We start from the raw sequence: 22,990 nt of genomic DNA, 5'->3' as shown, positions 1-22,990 counted from the left end.
TCTGGCCAAATGTTGCGGCTGTCATCTGAAGCCCTGGTGATTATATAATAATAATATCATATGATATCGCTCAGCCCTTATGCCACAGTTGCAGGGTTGGGAACAGGTGCATGGGGGGGGGAACAATAGGACAAAGAACAGTGTAATACAGATCAGAAGAACAGTACAAAGAAAGGACAGTGCAATCCAGGAAGTGATTTTATATAATATATGCATTAAATATGTGCATGTAAAGCAGAGTTTATTCTAAGGAGCTGTCATATCTCAAAGTGACACTTCCATGCAAATTTCCTTATTTATCCCCCGCCCCCCCCCAAAATTTCCACAACCAGCTTCCTGCACATAGTATTGAAGGTACGTCTGATGTGCTTCTCACTGCCATGCTCTGGCTAGGGTTCGTTACATAGGGATAGAATGTCTCAATGCCAGGGGAGACCTCGAGTTCAGTCCCACAGAATATACTTTAACCTTCCCTTGTGTAAAAGGCCAAATGAATCATATTAAGGAGCTCAGAGCAGCGGCGGCTTTGCAGCGCTGAGAAATTAATTAGTATCTGAGGAATGGAGATATAAGGCAAATAGACGAGAAAGTGACCCTGATATTCTATTCCATATATATGTGCAGCTTTTTCTATTCCTGGACTGGGCTCTGCAGGCTATTATACAAAGCTTCTGGCTCTGTAATTGGATATTGCTTTATAAGTGTGAGTCTATCCAAGGGGACAGAGCTGTGTCTCATCAGCGGTCCTCAGCTTTGGGAGTGACACTCTTTCGGCTTCCCCCCCCATTTAGCCGTAATGCTTAGTAATAGCAAAGTGACGCATGTTGCCTGTGATAAGCCCCCCCCCACCCCCCACATTTGGTGAAAGGTGCAGATTTTCCAGGAATTTGTAAGAATTCGATAATGAGTCCTCGGGTTACATTGCGCTCATTTTCGGTAGAGTGCCCCGTTAGGAAATTTAAGTAACTGCGAATTAGCTGTGATTGGTTAACTTCAAGGAACGTCTGGGAGGTTAATCCGGCATGTTAAATGGCTACGGCTCAGCACCAACTCTGCTGGACAGACAGGGCCGGTTTTGTAAATTAATATCACCTGTGACAAATTGCATGCTCATTAGCTCTCGCCAGTATATATACAGACGCTCCTCAACTTACATTATTTCGACTGTATAATTTTTCTGTAAAAGTACTGCACGTTCGGTAGTCAGCTTTGAATTTTGGTGTGTTCACAGGCTAGCGATACGCCGTCTGATACTTTTTACCGATGCTGGGTGATGGTAGCATCTATGCAGCCACGCTTCCATTCTCTATTGCAGCTGTGAGCATCACACGGTTTTTAACAATATAACGTACAATGTTTATTAAAAAAAATTTCTGTTTGACCAAATAAACTTGTATTCATTTTTTTTCAGTTACTGGTAATTCGCTTCTTATTCAGTGACAATATATATTTTTATTTTTCATGTCATATTCATATACAACTTATTGGAATGTGACCCCCCCCCCGTAAGTCATGGAGCGCCTGTGTTATGCCAGCTTTTCACTTAAGTGAACGGCGTATATTTAACAGTCTGCTGTCATGTGCATAACTGTAGAAGTGAAAACACAGTTTTCAGCTCTATTGTAAAACAATGTGTTTCTAATTGCAGTAGCAATATGCGAGTTATTAATTGTACTGAACCATTGGTCAGCTAATGGTATTGATTTATTTATCCCTCAGATTTGCAGAAATGGCAGAAACCCCACTGATGTGAAAAAGATGCCAGAATATCACTGTCATGTTCAGGCCATAACATAATCAGAAGAGTCTGAATGCATTTTAAGATAAGCCTTTAAATTATGGCTGAACATTAGTTACTGATGCTTGTTCTGGAGTTTTTGCTCTATCATTAAGTCAGACTTGTTCCAGTCTCTGGTAAGAGGTCCAGTTACTCTCCCAGGTACCAAGTATCGGCACACTGAGCACCAAACATTGCCCCCTGTACCTAATATTTGACCTTGCCCCCCCCCCCCAGTAAGTGTCCAGCCATCAGATCCTTGTGTGGTTACTGTAACACTCTTTCCTTGAGTTCTGAGAGCTGGAGCAGTGTGGCCCAGCCTGAATGTCCTGGTCATTGATGGGGGGTCTTGCCCTGCACTTGCTGTGTTGGACACAGGCTGCCATCTGATTGGCTGTCACCGGGCTGGCCCCTCGGTCATGCCCTATTCGGGCGGTTTGAATCATAGCTCATGTGACACACAGCCAGCGGCTTGTCCTGAGTCCTTTATCTCTGTAAGGACATTATGGCTGAAGGCATTTCAGTGCAGGGGATTTCTGGGTAATGCTCTTTGGGGGAAAATGCCATGAAAAGTCGGCGTGCAGGAAAGAGATTGTCAAAATTGTTTATTAGCATATAAACCTGTGTCGTAACAGCAGTGCAGATCCTAAAACTGCTTTTCCCTTCTGTTTACAGTTTCTGCCTTCACTGCCTTTGAGAGTACGGTAGAATGTAAGAGGTTTCTTATTATAATCAGTTTGCTAATCCATTTACAAAGCTAATTTATTTAATGAGTTTGCTTTATTTAGTCCAGCGAAAAGAAAAATATTTTAAAAAGGCAAAGAAATTAGACCGTTCTTTATCATAAGCATGTTTTAACTCAGGGTTGATAATGGTGACTCTCGGCGTAATTGTGTTGTTCTAATCCTGCATTATTAAAGGTTGCCGCTTGCCCGTCATGTGCTCTCCCCTTGTTAATCCCGAGTCAGTGAATTAACCTTCAATTATGGCTGTTAGAATTGAAATGAGGCTTTTGTCTGCGCTCAGCGACTGCCTCCATCCTCTGTCTGCCCCCGATGGAAATTCTAAGGGTCACCGAATACGTCCTACGTCATGTCTGATAGCTCCTAAAAAAATGTGCGCAAAAAAATTTTTTTTTGAATCACTGTGTTTTGCCAGAAAGCTATTCAGCCTGCATGTAAAGCATTTACGCCGCCGCAAACCTTACTCTAGGTTTGGCGCCCCCTACTGTTCAAAGGTGTTTTCTTATTTGTTGAAGTGGGCCACATTTGGTATGACTTGGATGCAGTTTTTTGGGTAACGTTTCTGATCCTGTATGATCAGTGCTTGGATTTGTGTCAGGATGCGTCCCAGATGGGGGCACCTGACCTGGTCCTCGTGTTCTGGCTGATTGAGGGGGGCCTCCGATGTTTTTTCTATTCCGAATTAGCAATGAAGTGTCACTTCATTGGAAGTCACACAGAAATCCGCTGAGTCCTGTTTCTACACCATGGGTGGGGCACCCCATGGAGAAATGAATTTGTAAGTAAACAGATTGTGGGAAAGACTCTCACCTGTCGCACTTGCCTTGCCGTTGGTATGTCCAGAATTCTTCAAGCCCCCCCCCCCCCCCCACCCCCACCCATTCTATCAATCAGATCACACATCCATTATTTCGCTTGACTGAGGGAACCTCATTTGCCTGTCTGAATGTTTGAGTGACAGTCTGCTTGCTTCAGTCTGTAGCAGCAATCAAAGGGAGTCGAGATGATACTGAAACCTTCAGGCTCTGTGTTAATGGAAGCCGCCTGTAAGGCATCGAGTTTGGGTTTGGAATCGTCACCAAATGCTGAATGCCAGCGCGCTTGGGGGGGATGTTGTTCTACAAAAAAAAAAGCATAATGAATGTTAAAACATTTCTGATTTAATGGGTTTAAAATTGTCTCCACGCATAAAGACCTTGCACCCCCAGTACATTTTTAAAAAATGAATTTTATAAAATTTTTAAAATGCACATAATAAATAATCTCCATGTCAATTTATTATGCTATTTTCGGATTTTCTTTTTTTTAATCCACCCTCCGACGAATGTGTCTCTGAGCAGCTTTTTAGAAAATGACTACATGGTTATCGATAGCGTTTAGATTAACTCAGGTTATTGTGTTTGAAACCCCCCCACTCCCCCCCCCCAGCCAACATGCGCTCTCTAATAACATTTTGACATTAGAATCTCAACGAAATAGTATTTAAGGCGCCGTCTGGGTGGGCGGTTGATAACTTTTCATTCATAATTAGCTCATCGCGAATCGGGAGACATTTCGGGGAAATTGAACTGTCAGCGGGTAGAAACAAGCGTTTGACCTCATCACGTTGAGTGGGGCCCATCATAATTTGTTCATTTGGTGCCCATCAGCCCAGCCTCATCTCTCATTCGGCACCTCGCTGACCTTCCCTCTCCAATTCCACTCGGTTCAGCTTTAATTATGACTCAGCAGACCCCGGGAAATATTGCGGGCCCCGCTCTCCAAAACCCTGAACTGCCACTCACCCAAAGATTGGTTTTTAACAGGTAATAAATGCCCAAAGGAAATAGTACGTCGCTCGTCCAGTCCGGCGGCTCCTCACGCGTGTGTCTGCGCGTGTGTCTGCGCGTGTGTCTGCGCGTGTGTCTGCGCGTGTGTCTGCGCGTGTGTCTGCGCGTGTGTCTGCGCGTGTGCCTGCGCGTTCGCTCTCCCCCGGCCACGGCCCGCCCCGGCCTTTTTGTTGCTTTTTTTTGTTGTTGTTTTTTTTGCATGCTGACTTCATGCACCACCTTCCCCTTCCTCTCCTCTGTCCAGGAGCTTTCATTTGCGATAATGCTCAGAGGCAAAGAGGCTTTTAACCATTGTCTTTAAATGTCACCCCCGTAATTGCTTTTAATGAGGTAATTCCGCCTCGTACGCAAGCTAATTTTCCATCTGTTGAGTGGAAGGCAATTCATAAATAAATGTGAATGCCTCAATTAAACAAATGTCAGAATTTTGTGTCGGCTTTAAACACCATATAGTTCACTCCTGCCCAAATCCTCAAATTGAAATTGCTGATTATCACCGTTTTACTATATTTACATTTTTTTTTCCCTGACAGCCCTGTTGTCCTTTGTGAAGAGAAAAAAAAAATCACATAGGCATTATGCTATGCTATTATCATGACAATCATTAGTTGCAATCTCCTTTTATAGATAAATATTATACATAATGCTTTAAATACGGTATTACATTATTGCCAATATCAACCTCTACTATTGTATGCCCTTAAATTTAATAGGAGTTGATTTTTGTTTAAATGGGAATTTGAATGAGTTTATTTTTGTTTAATTATTACAGCTTTCAAATGAGTATTTGTACCCATAATTCCTCTAACATAAATATTTTCAGCTCATATTTTGATTCTCTTTGTTGTGTGGAACTCTTGTAATTAAAGGAAGCTTTGTTTAATTAATTACCTGCTAGATGACTGAGTTTTATTGGTAAAAAAAGTGTGTGTGTGTGTGTGTGTGTGTGTGCGTGTGTGTGGTCAGCAAGCAAGATTCACCGTAGTAAGAAAAATCTACGTACAGAAGCTGGAAAAAGTCCCAGCATGGATATGCTAATTTTAGCCATCTTGCACATTCAGTCACCATCAAAAAAAGTTCTTTTTTTCTCCCTTACATCCTTGTTACACAGACAGGCCACCTTTGCAATAAAGTGCACGGTTATGGTGACTTTGAATATGTCAGCAGGCTTCTCAGGTCATTTGACAAAAAGGATACAGGTATTGTCACGAGCATTGAAGGTGACTGCCGGCCTCATCAATCATGCCAGCTTTCTTTAAGTTGATACATAATAGACCCTCTCAATCAATTTCTCTCTTCGTTGTCAGTCTTTTGGGAACTGAAAGGTGAGGAGGCTTGACTGGGAGTCAAGGTTACCCCGGCGACTCTCCCGTTATTTACACTTGGAAAAGGAGGGATAACTCAGTGTTAGGAAGAATCCTCTTGGGGTGTCCAGTTTGTCAGCTGGTGATAAGCAGTTTGAAGCCCAAGCAGGACCTTGAGCAGTGACAGTCCCTCGTCAGAGCTGTAAATCTCGACAGGTGTTATTAAAGATCATAGCTTCTCTTATTGACAAAGACTGGAGTGACACGCCCAAAAGTTCCGAGATAAATTTCTGTTCTGTTGCGGGGGGGGCTGGGATATGACAGCCCAGTGCCAATATTTGCCTGACCTGCAGCATGTTGAGATGCTGGACAACTCTGAAGCCTGGGAACGCACTGCCTCGTCAGGCTTAGTGGCCTGTGCATTTTGGTACAATGCTTAGTTAGCTTGTGTATTTGGTCACATGTGCCCAGAGGCATGTAAGTTTACAAGTGAAGAACAAATTTCCAAAACTCACTCTGTCCATTTTTTTTTTAAATCATTTTTTTATGTTGTTTTTGGGATGAGACCATCAATGACCTTAAGACCAGGCTTCCTGATCGTGTATTACAGTATTGGGAACCAAAACCCATTTTGTGTCCATGTAATCCATTGAAGAACATTGGTTAAATTTAAAAAATTCAGTAAGTCCACATAAATGTTCTTGAAAACTCTGTGGACTGGGTAAGTTTTGGAAATTTGCTCTTCAGTTCTGCTGATTTTTAAGGCCAGACCACGTTGTCCATAATCGAACGGCAGTGCTCACGTTGCATTTCTAGTTTGGCATGTGCTGTACTGGGGCTGCCTCATTGACATGTGATGTCATGTACCGATTTGGGAGTAGACTGTCTTGTAAGCGGTCCTACCCATTTTTCAGTAGTTCCCCTGGAGACGTCTCCCCCTGCAGACCACAGCGTTGAGTGCTGTGATTTGTGTCATTGATTTTAAGTCAGGCCAAGGAATCTCACCGGGATTTTAATCCCGTGATGGAGATGGCGATCCATACCGTGTTTCTGCTGCCTCTCCTTCGGTGATCACTAATGGTCATTAGCATGCAGGGAAACAAATGCCCGCGGAGTGAGCTTTCGATCGGGGGCCGGAGGAGGCGGCGGCCCGGCTGGGCGTAGCTCCGCCCTCATCCATTCCGTCTTGTTTGTCAGCTGCTCCCATGTGACGTGGCAGGAGCACCAGTTACTCTTCTCTCTTCCTGGATGTACTGGAGTGCAAGATGCATCTGTGCTCAGATGAAAATTAATTTGCCACCGTGCTTTCATTACTCTAGCCTATGTATCAAAATTTGCATTTGGAATATTTCAGCACTATGGCTCTAGTTGTGGAAGTTTCCGAAGTGCATAGTCTGGAATTTAACTTTCGGTACGGTTCCCCTACCCGCCCCCCCCCCCCCCCCCCACCCCAAATAAGTTTACTGAATGCTGCCCTAAAAGCAAAACACAATGAAACTCAGAAAAAGCCCTTGAGAGTTTTTTTGACTTCACCCTCATGTGAACTAGGTAGGTAAATGATAGTGTACTTATTCCAAATCTGACCATAGTTCGGTTAGAATATTTTGTTATGTGATAAAACTGAACCGAAGAGATCCAATTTCGGTCAACTCAGTTTTGACTAAATATGCAGCCGCAGCTTTTTCAGGTACCTATTCCACTCCTGTTATCCAGGACAGGGAGGCTGTCGGCCTGCATCCCAGCCAGGCAGCACTGGGTACCAAACGTGGGACCCCCCCGGGTGCCTGTAACCAATCCTTAACATTCAATATATCGCTGAAAAAATAATAATTTAAATATTCATGAAAGTTCCATTCATATACGGTAAATTCAGTGTGGTTCAGTTTTGATTTCCCACTGCACATGTAGTGCATATTATCCACCTTTATTATCCCCACTATTTAATGATTAAGTGCGTTTGTAGGATGATTGGAGGTCGCCAGGGGTATGTGTCCGTCTGCAGTGTTCATTGGCGTCTGAATGTATGTTAAATACATCAAGGGCCTTAATGCTTGAACTCATTAATAACTAGATTAACTGCGAGTAATTGAGAAATTCATTATCATATGTGGTAAGTGTTGGTGGTAGGGGTGATAGTTTATTTTTGTTTATTTTGATATGAATTTGAATAATTATGACTGACGTGAAATTCTAACTTGACTAAAATGAGTAATTCTGAATATAATATGCTTTTTAAGCCTTAAAAGCATCTTTTGTACCGTCTTGATTTCCCTGACTATTTGACCATCCATCGATCCGTCCATCCTTCTTCAAATAGCTTATCTTGGTCAGAATTGCGGAGCAGGATATGGTGTCAGTCCATCCCAAGAAACACACATATCGTCGTGCACTTTGAGAAGTATAATGATGTCAGCTAGCCCAACTGTATGTGTTTGTACTGAAGGTGCCGCATATAACACGGCGAGCACATGCAGACCACCCACAAACAGCACAGGTGGGATTCAGACCCCCAGCCCTGGAGTTCTGAGGTAACAAGAAAACAAAATGCGCAGAATATCACGTTCTTAGTATGCTTACGCATTTGTCTGACATCTGCTTGCATAGTTGATTAGCTGTTCATACAGTACCTTTTTATTAGCTTATAGTGTTTTTAGTTTTTAGAAAAGTTAATTGACAAAATTTCAAGAATAGGGTGGTCTGTTACTTTTGAAATGGTTTCAGGAGGATAAGATATTCAGAAAATATCATTGCCTGTTCTCTCTTTGCCAAGAACGATACAACACAATATGTTTCCTTGATCAGTGTTTTAGATGTTTCAGTCTCTCTGGATGAAGCATTGTCAATAAACGCTTCTGGTTACTTGGGTCTAAAACATTTTACAGGTTTTCCCGTCACTAGGTTAGCAGAAATGTGACAGAAAATGAGGACTATATGGAGGAGCTCTGTGCCATAATTGTTTAAAGGCTTCCCTTGGTCTCTTACCATCTTGGATCAGTCCTTGACTAGGCTTGAGAAGGAAACCTTTTATTACTCTCTTCTGTCCCAGACTCCTACTAATTCAACAACAACTTGTTTACTTGGTCAGACGATTCTTCGCTCTGATCTAATAGGATCCGGCGCGTTGCTGTCAGCGAGATGGTTAGACCAAAATGATTTTCTGTCACCGACTTTTAGTAGGGGGTAGCCTCCATCGCGGAGCCCCCATGACAAGAGGCCATCTTATTAACCTTCTCAGTGCCAGGGGCATTTGATTCGTGTCACCGCAGTGGTGCTGAGGTTAAGGCAGAGTATTGATAAACAGGTATGCTTGGCTGCTTTTGGATATTTGACTCTCGCTGACTCTTCCTCCGCTGCCACCTTCAGTTAGACAGACTGGACAGGGTTTACTGGAAGGAAGCGATTGACATGAAAATCATTTCAGTGTTTTTTAAATTGGAAAAAGGAAAAAAATCTTATTGTTTTATTATAATAATAATAATGAGAATCGGTATTTGGTGGTTAAATTAATAAAATTGCCAGAAACATTTTGTCATTTTTAATCTTTGTAAAATAGACTCTGCCGCCACAGAGTATATTTACTAACAACCTTTCAATGTTACCCTATAACGTTTTATCTGCTTGTTTTTCTGCGTTTCCATTCCAGAACAAGTCTGCAGTTGTGTGTTAGATATTCGTCTCCAGCTCTGCCCCTTTAGGACGGCACTAAAACGGATTAACACCCACCAGTGACCGCTTGTCGGTCATCTCCGCCTCTCAATCCCACCGGTTTGTATGGGCGCCCATAATATGGTCGATTACCGGTGAAGTTTGTCGTTTGACACACTTAGTATTTATTTTTTGCCTTGTGGCGTGTCGTAAAAGGCTCCTCTCCGTTCGGCTGCCTACCCGTCTGATTCGAGTTGTGGCAAACGGCTCTTATAAATGTTTCAGTGAGTGTTAAGTAGACAGTTATGTGCACTCTCATTCCACGCTTATTTGCGTGCTGTAATAAAGTGTGATAAAATACGTGTCTGTGGAGCGACGGGCTCAGAGTCACGCACGCTTCCACTGGAAATTAGGTTGTGTCTGTTGTAATTGTCCGACTATTTATACAAACCCGTCACAACATGTCAAGCGGCTGATACAGTCAGGCTGCTCTGTTTTATTTATTTTCCAAATCTGAGCGAATCAAATAAATGATGCATTGAATTGCTTGTGTTTTATCCACTCCCCGTTTCCATTTGTCACTGGTGCCACGCTGACGTTAAAAGTGTTCACTCAGAAAATAGCCACCGATGTGTCTCTGCGCGTGTAATTTGCTGTAGGTGTGTGGGTGTGTGTGCAATAATCTGTGTGTGTGGGTGTTGCGTGTAATACGCTATCTGTGTATATTTTATGTATAATATGCTGTGTGTGTGCATTATGGGTAATGTACTGTACAGTATGAGTGTGTTATTTATAATACGCTGTATATGTGAGTTATGTGTAATATGCCTTATCTTAGTGGATGTGTATGCGTAATATGGTGTGTGTTGTGTGTAATGCTGTATGTGTTGAGTTTAATATACTGCCTGTGTGAGTGTTATGCGTAATATACCATGAGTATGTTTTGTGTAAATATGCTGTATGCAGGTATGTTCTACAAGAGGTTCATTTACACAAGCTGGGATCGAAATGTACCCTGCGTACTCAACGCCATTGCTTTTATTGCTCCTGCTGCTTATAGTTTCTTTATTTTCTTGTCTTTAAGATTATTCCAATGCTGCGCTGTAAGAAAAACCAGCGCAGACGTTCACCACATGTTGCAGAACCTCGGCATATTTCATGGTGACACGTACATGCGATCAAGCGCGCACATCCATTCTCATTCACTAGCTGCTGTATTGCCCAAATCCGTAAATGCATGGCTCCTGGTCCGGCGGGTGACTGAGTTACTTCGGCCTTTCAGTGGACCCAGGGCTCTCGGCATGTGAAAGGTTTTATCGTTTTCAAGCTAAAAGAAACCCCTCTAATGCAGGATGTTTCGTGGCCAGAAATACATTTTTACAGAATAAGTGAAGTTTCTGTTTATTTGTCTTTCCATTCTTCTTCGGTCCTTTTATATAGACACTATGGTAATTAGTTTAGTGCTGTGGAAAAATGAAAGGCCCTCTTTAGCCCCCGGAGAGCAGGTTATCCATTGTGCGCACTCATGTTTTGAGTGATGGGAGTTGTTGTGCCCCCCGACAGCCCCCCCCACTGCTCTCTCGCCAGCCTACTTGTCCTTTTTAAAGCTAGTTTGTGAAATTGTCCCCCGGCCAGCGAATAGATTTGCTGTTTGAATTGATGTTAATTGAGGAGGCTGGGGCGTGAGGTCCTGTCGCCCGTAATGGAGGGATGTGCTTCTGTATTGTAGGTGTGTCACATTCAGTTTCAGGACAAAATATTAAATATAAAAGGGAAGCTAAGAGAAATTGAAAAATGGACGCTTTTGTAACCGGAAATGCATTTTTTTATACCCCCTCCCCTCCCCCCCCGGAAAGTCTGCCTTGATTTGATTATGTTTCACTCGACAAAGTCGACATGCATACGCATTTGAGCTGCGGTGTTAATGGAAGCTGCGAGGCATGCGCGCCGTGCCCTGACTCTTTGCCCCCCCCCATTCTGTGCCCCAGGTCAGCTCCCCAGTCTTCGTGCCCCACATGTCCCACGAGCTGCTGCACCGCATGAGCGGCAAGGGCCTGGCGGCATGCTACCACTTCCCTAGGCAGCCGTGCATCTACGACCCGCGCATGGTGTCCGTGCAGCTCACCTTCACCAACTGCGGCGAGCAGCCGGTGCAGGACCTGCGCGTGGGGGAGGCCTCCCCGCCGGCACTCAGCCTCCACCGCTTTGCCGCCGTCGGTGAGTAAGGCCGTGATGGAGACCCGTCGCTCCGTCTGCTCCCTCTTTTATTTTGTCCCCCAAAAATCTCCAGACACATACTCTGATGCAGTGTAATTCATTCATGTACGTTCACAGTACCCACTCCTCTTAAAACGAAAAAAGGCTTCTTGATTTATCGATTTATATGTATTGTATATGGGCCAGTGCAGTTCCTGTGTTAGCAAAGCAGTCTATGCTGAGTTCTGGTTTTGGATTTTGATTGTCAAAGGCCCACAGTACAGTCAGCTTCACCATTCTCCTGGTCGTATTTTAGTGCAGAGATGTTGAACACCCAGTGTACACATGCTCATTACAGTGGATTGTGTCAAATTTAATACAACTTTTTTTCTTTAAACTGTGCAACGCTTTGAATCTTTGATCAGGTAGTACTGGTGGTGTCTGTAGGTACCTCATAGCCACGTCTGCCTCTTCACCCAAACCCTCCTCCCTTCCAGAGCGTCTGGAGCCTGACTCCTCCATCACCGTGTCCATGGGCATCGACTTCAATGACTCCACTCAAGCTGCCAGCTTCCAGCTTTGGTAAGAGCCCCAGTTCCCACTCTGGTGGCGAGGGGGCCCCAGTTCCCGCTCTGGTGGCGAGGGGGCCCCTGTTCCCGCTCTGGTGGAGAGGGGGCCCCAGTTCCCGCTCTGGTGGCGAGGGGGCCCCTGTTCCTGCTCTGGTGGCGAGGGGGCCCCTGTTCCCGCTCTGGTGGCGAGGGGGCCCCTGTTCCAGAGGCCCCTGATCTAAGCAGTTTGTCACTCTATCCTTTTCAACATAGTGGAAATAACGTTTTAGCAATAAATGCTTCTCTGGACCCAGTGACAACACTGCCAGTTCTGTTATATTTTATTGATTTCTGGGAAAATCGTTCTTCCTTATTCATTCTCTTTTACTTTGGAAGGTCTGCTGCCCTGGTGAGATTTTAAGAAAAACAATCCTTTCCCTCCATGGGGGCAAGTAATTGTTTATTATTCTCTTATTAGGTGAGCAGCGTTGATCGATATTGTAGAATGCCTAGATATGAATAATATCGCTGTAAATAGATTAGCCTGTTGCATTAAAGTGGGATTATTCTTAATGATCAGAACAATGTGAGCCCAATGACACAGCTCGTGAAATTACAGACTGTTAGGTCTGCAGCAGTGAGAGAGAAATCGTTGCATTATTATTGCTGCTTTTCATCTGGGAACCATCGTTCATTTTTTCAAATGAAACCAGGATGCGTTAATATGTTTTTTTTTTCTCGCTGTCTGAGTTTCCTGTGTAATGTACTGCATAAACTCACCCTTTCTTATGTATGCCGCTGATGTCTTTTTTATTTTTTGTATGTTTTAATTAGTTTGGTTATAATGACATTGAGACGGGATACCTGTTTTCTTTTTGTTTATCTGGCATCTAAGATGCTTGCTTAGTGAATATGCCCATTTTCATCCATCCATCGTCAAACTGCTTTTCCTGTTGTCGGCTGTTGTTTAATACCTCAGAAGAAAAGCACACATATCTCCAAAGGGTTTTCTTGAAGAATAACCATTGTACTTCTCCAAGCCTGTGATGAAACACATTTTTATCTACAGCAAGAAAACCCTTCAGATTAGTCCTTAAGGCAGGAAGCATCGTCCCATGAACCCATCAGACGCGTCGTTTTAAACGTGCAGTTCATCATCTGGCATCACATGCTGTCCTCCATCCCCCGGGGGCTCAAAGATGCGGAGCTGCTCTTAATCTGCTCAGCTTGGCAGATTCTGCAAGGGTGTGGAGGCTGTCGTGAAGTAATACACCTAAAGCTTTACACATTCAGAATGGCCATTATGCTAATTATTCATTCTACAAGTGTCATAGTACTGGGGGGTCTACCAAAAATGAAATATTACCCACATTTAGAGGTGAATTAATATCTGTTGTGTATAATCCAGCACCGAGTATTAGTCCAGTGCGACATATTGGGTTTATTAAAATGCACTTTGGTTATGATGCATTTATGCAGCGAAGGTGTATCCGCATATAGAAGTAATACAATGCAAAACCATTCGTCATTTTCTTTCTTGTTGCTCCTTCCAAACAGGCAACCCCACCCCCCCCAAAGAACTCCATCAAATACAATTGATTCTGTAGTAGTGTAATCACAATTACTCACTTTCTTAATTGCCCTGGTCCAAATCAGAAAATGAGAACCGATCGGCAGCACGGCGATCGATGGTGTTATCAGAAAGCCGCTCCGGGGCAGGAGGGATGGGGGATCAATCAGCACCAAACGCCAATCATCAGAAATGTGCTTTGCATGGCAATCGGGACGTTTGCAGCTCAGTCAGACCAGCCATCATCAGGTGGTCAGAGCCGAGCATGTGCTGGAAGCGCCGCTGATAATTCTGCATTTTATAAAAGTCCCGGGAATCGCACTGCGGGCCAAAATTGTCAGACAGATTAGGCCTAACAGCAGCTCTCATTTTCCTTCCTTGATCGCGTTTGTCACCACACACTGGTGACATTTTATTACCCCCACATTTCAGTGGGACCCTGTGGCTTTCTGCTCCAAAGCAAAACTCATTGCTGCTAGTTTTAAAATGTTCTGCCAGTAGTATGTAGTCAGGTCTTTCATTGTTGTATTGGAAATTTAATATAAACTGTGTTCTTCATCCTAAAAGTTAACATTTATTCCAGAAACATCTAGAATGTTCCATAGAAAGTTCTCTGTTTAATACTCAGACATTCTATGGGTTTATTGTAGCTCCATTCCACCCCCCTCTTTCAATTAATCTTGCCACCCCCCCCCTCCCATAAAGACAACTTCACCTTTAATTTCCATTGCAAGTTCAATGCGTTCACCATGATACCTAGACCAAAATACAAAAAAAGGCGCACATGAAAAAACAAGACTACGACCAAACAGACTGACTGACGGACAGAAACGTTGCGTGAAAAAGACGCCAGACCTTATACACTTCACTGTAGCTCCTTTTATTCCTGTACTAGACATTTAATAATAATCATTGCGCGATAATGACAGGTTTTGCTGTGTATCTTTAATAATGAGGAATCGCTCTCATCCTGTAACATTGACTTTCCTTCCGCTGCTTTGAAATTTGGTTTGTCCCTCGTTTTGGTTCTCTGCTGCCTTTCCTCCCCCCGCCCCCCCGTTCCATGCTGTTCTCTTTAACACTGCCATGCATCGTAAAGCGGGCACAGCGTGATGCCAAATGGCGAAACTTAGAATTGAGGCGCGCAGGCCCTGCGGTGAGCTCTCTCAGTGGGCAGGGGGGGGGTGCCGTCCCAGGTCTTCGGTGATGAGGAAGCCTTCAGATGGAACGTGAGTGGTACGGGGGGGGGGTGGGGGGGAGGGAGGCTGAACAGAATGAGAGCACCCACGCTTTGGCGAGCACGGCTCGGGGTCTGACAGCACGCGGCCACATCCAGACAAGGCAACCCCCACTAACCCCCGCCCCCCCCCCCCCCCCATTCAATTTTCACGTCTTAGTTCTGTTATCTTAAAGTTAAGCGGCAGGGAGCACCCTAACAGTGTAATCGGGGTGTGCGGAGTGTTCGCTGCGTGGCGGCCGATTTCCCCGCCTGTGGACGGAGATGCAAAGGTGAGGTGACGAGCGTGGGGGCCATTACGGTGCGGGCGGCGGGGGGCTAATGAAGGTCAGGCAGGAATGTGCCAGCTTACCAGCTGGCTAATGGGCAGCCCGTGGTGGACAGATGCACAGCTGCCGGTGTTCACGCTCCCTGGCCGCCGGGGATGGGCACCGTGCTGGGGGGGGGGGGGCCCAGCACTTCCGTGAGAAGCAAAAAGGTTTTATTCCTCACACTGTAAAGATGAAAAAAATAATCTCTGCGTAACCCCCCCCCCGAAAATCTCCCCTTTGAGATGCTCTGACGAGACCGACCAGCAAGATCAGGCGTAGTGGAGCGGCCCGTCACGGGGGTTTTTAATCTACAGCAGACGGCTCTGGGGACCTGGCCGTCCTCCGCCTCGCTGCCGTCTGGCTGCCTCTGTCCATGGCGGCATCCCGAGTCTCTGCGGAGGCTCCTTTCTCTATGATGGCTTCCTGGGCATCTCTGCTAAATGTCAGAGCCGCGGGTCAACAAAAAGTAACACATGCGGACACAGAAAGCTGAAGCCGCGCGCCAGCGTGTCAGGGGCCAGCCGTCGCTCCGGGACTCTGCCGGCTGTGCTCGGCGGGACGGAAGCGTCCTGAAATGTGGCAGCCAGTGTCACTGTCCCCTTTTAAAGTGAAACAAAACACTGAAACGCAAAGGTTATAAAAAAAAAAAAGTGTCATCGACGTAAAAAGGCATCAGATTTAAAGAAAATGTCCATCGGTTCATTGGTGGCAGTGACATGTGGGTGGCTTTTCCGCGCCGCTGTTGAAATAGTTGTGTCTCTTGCTGCAGCACCAAGGAGGACCAGTTCAGCGTGTCCGTGCAGCCAGCGGTGGGAGAGCTCTTCATGCCCGTCACCATGACAGAGCAGGACTTCCACAAGGAGCAAGGTGAGACCCAGCCTGGACTCCGGCCATTCTATAACAGATGGAGGCGCTCTCCGGTCTCAGAATGGCTGGCACGTTGCTGTGAAGCCAACTGGTTCCAGAGTGTGCAGTAGTGTTGGGTCACTGTCCAGCATACAGTATGAACGCGCGCTTCAGTAACACCTTGGATTGTTGTCAGGTTTTTGCTTTTCTTTACTTTTTTGCCAGGTTTATCTGGCTCCTGTGGCAAATGCCCGTTCACCATTGTGAAATATCTGCCTTTGAGGGCATCTGAAAGCTTGTCGCCCATATCCAACTTATTTTGAAGAGCACATTCATTTAGTTGTGCTGTCTAAGGACGTCTGTTCTTCTCAATGTCAAAATTCTTTAAGATATGAAGCCAAAGTTAGTTACCTGCCCTGTAAAGCATTTTTAAGCCGAGCTTATTAATGAGCTGTTTTTAACTATGATAGGTGCACAGAAAATGAGTTCCGGCATGGCTCAGTCTTTGACAGTCAAATGCACAGTTTTTTTTCTTTTAGTGTATTACAATCCTCAGGTTATCCCACACTCTTCCCTTTTTCATTTATTTGTGCGAACTTCTTATCCTTTTTTCCAAATAATCTTTGATACAGCTCTGAATTGGGCAATTTAAATCCATTCAGAGCATCTCACAGTTCCCCGTCTTTCTCAGCGCTCCTAAACAAATGAACATTTTCCTCCTCGGCTCACAGAGTTCATTGCATCACATAGTAAATTTACCCCGTAACGGTGTCCCTCCTGGCCGGATCTTTCTCCGGACTGTAATAGCCCCGCGTCTGTTCTGCCAAACAGCTGTTGTAGGCCTCTCAAGCAATTCCCCCAACTTCAGGTCTCCATTTGGTCTTGGGCTTTCAGCCTCTAAGTTGAGGTGATGGGGTCTGTGAATGCACAAGCCCATCAAATTAGCTCCCCACACACACAGCCACCCACACACCTGCTCCTCATGTTTTCCTGGGGGCTGGGTGTTTTGATCAGACTCTCCCTGCTTCGCTGTGACGGCCCCCAGCCCCCTTCTCGCCCTTGCGGAGTCACGGCTGCGATCCGGGCCCCTCGTTCCTCCTCGGACCCGGTTGCCTGGGCCTCTCTTTCTTCTGCCACTTTCCCTCTACGGTTGTTGATTATTTGTCTGAATAAAAGTGGCAGCTGTGTGTTATGTTTAATAGAGCAGAAATGCTACTCAGAATAAAGCTATTTGAAAATTTGTTTATATGAAATATTTGTAAATATAGGCCGGTCTCTTGGCACTGCGGAATCGCCTCCCCCTGTCGTCCCGAATTCTCGTTTTGACGTTGGACCCACGGCGGGCGAACGCACCGCCTGGTCTCCCGTAGCCCCCACCCCCTGCCAGCCCGTCGGCCCCTTGCATTTCCAATGACGCCCGTTCCCCCCGAAATGAGGGCGGCTGGAGTGATGTCTTATCTCCGAGGTGGACCAGAGCGAGTCCTATCAGAATTCCCCCCCCCCTCCCGCAACTCCCCAAGGGGGGCCAGCCACGGCAGAGAAGCTCAGGGTTTATTAGACTAGATGGTGGAAGGTGGTCCGCTTGACTGCCTGTGCAGACCTGTGTTCACCAGCACCAATCTCCTGGGAAACGCCGGCCAAGACTGAGCCCGGGCTGCATGCGTATTGCCAAGCCAGTCCTGTCTGGATGCCCGACACAAGCCCCATGTCACATGGAACCCAACCAGCAGCCCGGATTTTCACAGCCTTCCCTTAAACGCATCACTTATAAATACAAAAAAAGGCCACTAGACTCTGATCCACAGTTGGCCCTTTACATGTTTAAAATTCATTCTCTGTCTTGCCTTTTGCCAATATTAAAGTTGTCCGTCTCCCCGTTTTATCACCAGCCATAGCTATTTTTGAGGGGCTGCTTATTCTTTAAGGCAGGCCAGTAGCTCCAAATCCTCCCCTGAATAGAAAAGCGTTTACCTTTTTTGGCCTTTTAACTACCTTAAGCAATCACATTTGATGTTAGTTAATTACAACGCTTTGGGCCCCCCCCCCCCCGCACCGCCAGCCACTTCTTTTCCAGCTCAGCAATCGAGACAATGCATTTGCTTACCGTGCCGCTCGCCTAAGTGTTCTCCTGCATGTAAATTAATCTTGATTCAGTTTACACTGTCATGCTGAGTGGTACAAATTGCCTATAGCGATAAAACAGCACAAGTATTTTTTTTTTTTAAAAAAAAAAAAGGTAGATTGAACGTGTGCCTCAATTGATAGGATGTTACTTTGCTTTATGCCAATACATTAGGCGCAGATAATGAATCTTCTGTTCTGAAAAGCATGGTATAGTTGATTTTTAATTTTACTTCAATAGAGCGGTACCTTGTCTTTTAAAGCCCAAGTTAGACAAACCAGTAATGACAAGAGCGTTAAGGTTAAATATTAAGCAATGCATTCGCCTGCCTGAGTGCCATCCATCTTTCCATTTGCGGGAGCCCGACAAAAGTGCCGGTTTTGTGCAACATTTCCTTTAATTGCGCCGCCGGTGGAAAAACAGGCTTTTAACATAAACATAGTTACATTCATTATTCAGCGTTTGCTCTTCAATGGAGCTTAATGGATAAGGTTTAAGCTCTAAGTGAGGTGCACAAATCTTTTGCCGAAGCCGTGCCGGCCCCCGGCACTGCCTAAAAGCCGCCCGCTCCCGAGTCAAAGTGGTGGCCCGCTGCCGCCCACCAGCCCCCCCCCCCCCCCCACCCCCCGGCCGCCCATTTCTTCTGTTTGGGGGAATTAACAGGCTTCTTAAGCCTCCCATCATGCCAATCCACAGTACTGTTTTCAGTTTTATTTTCACACGTCTGCCCCCCTAGCTTGTAGAGGCACATTTCCTGCTCCCCCAGTCACTTTGATCACATTATAAAGAAACCAAAAATAAAAAGTACAAATCAGATGAAGTAACACTGTGATATTTTTAATGCCATGCATTTTAAGTTAACTTTTTGAGTAGCCAGCCTAGAAACAAATCATGTGCATAATTAATGTTCATTTTTCTTTGTTCTCAGCTAATTATTTTTCTTTTTTCTTGCCCTGATCTCTGATGATCAGATGAGTTGTTATGCAGAGTATGAACAGATTTTACGGTTTTGAGGTATTTTTTTGTTCTGACCTAAAATGATAATGGACACAATTTCAATGCAGTTTGTTTCTTCTGAGTCTCTCATTTTCATGTTCTGGCTTAGTTTGAATGTTATTGTTGCATACAAAGATTTTTGTACTACTTTGATGAAAAATAATGTAAAATTACAGAAGGCTTTAACTGGATGCCTATTGGTTAAAGTCATCTGATTTTTTTTTTATTTGTAGTGTCTTGTATATATGGATTACAGCAGTCTTGCAAAAAGCTTTATGATTATATTTTAAAAACTTAATACTGTTCTATGTCACTATAAAAATTTAAAATTAAATATTGGAACTTCTGTATCTGATTAGTCAGGTGGTATGGCTTTAAATAAGATGGGCTGAATGTGGTAATGTGTTTTTAACTCGCTTTAGGAATTATATCATCTTTTATAATGAATTGTTTTATAGAGGTCTTGTTTATTTTAGCTCTATGTTTGTGGCTCTATAATACCCCAAAAAAGTTTTATAGGGAACAGCAAGCATACAAAAACCCCTTGAATTATGCAGTTATGCTCAGTTTTATTACTGAAAATGTTCCTCTGAGAACTGAAATGTTACCTTTTCTTATCACACTCCATTGGGAAATAATTCAAATCTATCACTATACTTAAATTTCTGAAAATGAATCAGAGAAGGTTATGAAGGTCTGTGTTCATCACTGATTGCTGAACAATTCTCCTGCGAGCAGGGAAATTGACTGGGATGAACGAGAGTTCGACAACCGTCACCGTGGCCTCTGAGAGCACATCTGCGCAGATCATCACCAGGAAGGTGGTGTGTGTGGCCAACATGGGGGTGGTGCCCTCCAGCCAGACCAACGTCCACAGGTAGACCTCTCTCGAAGCATGTTAATCTATTTCAGTAAGTAGGATTCCTAGAAAAACTTACATGCTAATCGCTATGCTAAGAGTTCACTTAATGAACAGTGTCTGGTTTTCTGTTGAGCTCTGTGGAGCACAAATGAGATGTGCTTGTGTCTTTCTAGTTTTCTCTTATTGGATCCCCACCCGGTGTGATTCCATTACTGCTAATGACGATATTTTAAACCACTGCCAGTCATATATTGTTCATTGGTTGATTTTGAGATTCTCCAAAGCATCTGTAACAGGCTATTTTTCTCACTGGAATGAATTTTGTTCCCTTAAGTGTGCACCTTGCAGATGGTGTGCCGAGTACAGTGTCGTCTGCCCTTATGGACTCTGCCGATTTGGTCTCGTTCACCTGTGTGAGACTGTAGCTATTGGGTTACCCTACCCGATGATGGATACCCATGCTTCCTGCCAAAATAGTGAGAATAATGTAACATGAAAAACCTCCATCTTCTCCATTGCTTTGATGGATGACTCGCCGACATTTTTAGCTTAAAAAAACTGTCCAATAGAACATTCCGGAATTGCCTCCCCAGTTACTCGAAGATATGCTGGGCAAATGTTTGAAGACGCTTGTGCATGTAATTAGTGTACACAGTATGTGCTAATTAGTTTCCTCCTCTGCCATGCATATATGAACATCTGATGGATAATTACACCTCATTCTCTCTCACTCTTGCTCACACTCGGCCTCTTTTTTTATACCCCAATTGCTCCATAACCTAAATGATTGCTCATTAATAATAATTATACTAAAAAGGTTGATAGTAAAAAGAGGTTTTTTTTTCGTGTTTGGAACATTACTACTGAATCCTTTCTGAACGTGCAGGCCTGTTGAAAGTAGTGTTTCATAAGTATGTCAACAGGAGTGAATTATAAGAAAGTCTAACGCTAACTGCAAACACAATGGAAAAGCAATCCGCCACACGTGCAGAAAAACGGAACCTCAGCAAATAGTTGGGCGACAGTCGTGCTGTAATTTGATTATACGATTGCATATGGAATAACCTTGGGAGGCGCAAACCAAGGACGCGTAGAGAATATGTAGAAATCGATGATGGGGAATGAGAAGGTGCTCTTTGCAAAGCCTCGTATTTCATTTTTAATAACCAGCAGTACAAATTGCTTCACGCCATCCATCTCTTCCCTGGATCCGATATGGAGAAAACATGCTGGTGGTTCAGGGGTGAAGTCGGGAGGGTCTCTGCTGGGGTCTTATGGTAGTTATGTTAGAGGAGAGGGCCTGTATGGTCTGAGTACTGAGAACTCTGTATTTGCCATTTGCACAAGCACAGGTACTTTGGAGTGCTTAGCCGGGGGGTTAAGGGCTTTGCTCAAGGGCCCACAGATGTGGTTATTCTGTGGAGGCCGGGACTCAAACCGCCGACCTTCTGATCATAGGTACAGAGGCTCAGCTCACTGAGGCACTTCAATGTTGAAGGGTGCTAGGTCACGTTACTCGGTGTGTACTAGCTCACCGTGCCTGCCGTGTTGGGTTGTATCAGCCTGTGTCTGTCAGTCTGTCTCAAAACGGCAAGATTTTTTTATGTGCTTGTACTCATACTTGTGCAAATGGCGAATTGAAGCATCATTTTCATTTCAATTTGAAAAACTGAGCCAGAAAAGTCTTCAGTGTGTTTATGTGGATGTCTGTCAAAGTCCCAAACTGAAAACACACCAAAACCAACTTTCAGTTAAAGGAACAATCAACGGAAATGAATAGGCTTATAGGGATTTAATATTTAGGAATTTCTGTAGCAGGTTTTTTATATTTATTATCCCAATGACAGTGAGGAAAAACATGATGTAGCTAATTCAGAAGATAATAGTGATCATTGTGCGCAGTCTAATAGGCTTACGAGATACTTTGTGGTTAAGAAGGTGAAATATGCAAAATGAGAGATAAGAAAATGACATTTACTACATAACAGTATGGCTTCCACAGAAACGACGCAGGTCTTCCGTTGTACTTTGGGCTGATGTGGCTGGATAGAGGGGGACAGACAATGTTAGGGCACCAGTGCAGCACCGTGCCCATGGAGAGGTGATTGATCCAGTCAGCTGTGGACCCCGAGTGCTGATTGCACAGGTCGCTCTCTATTACCGGCTAAATGAAGGACCTCCATCAATTTGCATCCCTCTGAAGAGGAGCTACGTAAAGAAGGTGCAGCCCGGCCAGGTGCAGGGGAATCCCGGGGGAGCGGCTCTGATGCGCTGCTGCGATGAGCTGCTTCGTGGGGCCTTCACTTCACTGTCAGACACTGCAGTTAGCTCTGCATCATAACTCTGGCTGGCGTTGGACCCTATTTGTATTTTAATCTGTTACCAAATTTTCTGCAGCTCAATGAATATAATGATTTGCTGAAAGTTCGATACTTTGGAATTTTCATTGAACTCAAATGCAACGCTGGTCGAATTTGCATTACATTCATTTTTAGTTGCTTTTCTCAGCTATTCCATGTATTGCACTGCAGAGGTAGGAATCATCCCCAGAGCTGCTACTGCACTTCATAGCTTGCTGGCTATGAACATGTGGCCTTAACCACTCTCTTAAAAGCTGGAATGATTCTGAAATACAAATGGGGTGATCTTGACTCTCAGCAGTGCCTGCAGCTGGTGGTGGCCAGGGGCTGTTTGTTTAATGAAGGCTGGTTGTGGGGAATGAGGCTGGGGCAGCGACACTGGCGGGAGCTGTCCCTGTGTGGGGGCAGTGAGGCTCTTGGATGTGGGAGATTGTGGTGTCATTGTATTATTACACGTGTTCTGTCACATGACCAAGAGTGGAAAAGGAGGAAAATGTCTATTTAAAAAATGGTTAAAATGTAGCTATGCTAAATGAATGACTTTAAGCCTAAAGGGACTTCAAAAGGGCCAAAGGAACCCAGAAAATTATTTTGGTGTTAGTGTTCAGCCCAACTCTGCCACCACCACATACATTAAAGTCAGC

At 44.6% G+C, this 22,990-nt stretch overlaps 1 protein-coding gene across 2 annotated transcripts in view; it reads left to right on the top strand.

Moving 5' to 3' along the window:
* Positions 1-22,990, top strand: part of ap3b1a (adaptor related protein complex 3 subunit beta 1a) — an 80,665-nt gene that overhangs the window by 50,531 nt on the left and 7,144 nt on the right. For both annotated transcript variants that reach the window (XM_023823058.2, XM_023823057.2), the window contains exons 23-26: positions 11,287-11,515; positions 11,992-12,076; positions 15,930-16,027; positions 19,863-20,001. In XM_023823058.2, the coding sequence (XP_023678826.1) occupies positions 11,287-11,515; positions 11,992-12,076; positions 15,930-16,027; positions 19,863-20,001 (551 nt within the window). The remainder of the gene's footprint in view (positions 1-11,286; positions 11,516-11,991; positions 12,077-15,929; positions 16,028-19,862; positions 20,002-22,990) is intronic.

This window comes from Paramormyrops kingsleyae, chromosome 7 (genome assembly GCF_048594095.1).
Source record: "Paramormyrops kingsleyae isolate MSU_618 chromosome 7, PKINGS_0.4, whole genome shotgun sequence".
NCBI lineage: Eukaryota > Metazoa > Chordata > Actinopteri > Osteoglossiformes > Mormyridae > Paramormyrops > Paramormyrops kingsleyae.
The sequence above is the reverse complement of the archived record's forward strand: the minus strand, read 5'-3'. Positions and strand labels throughout refer to the sequence as shown.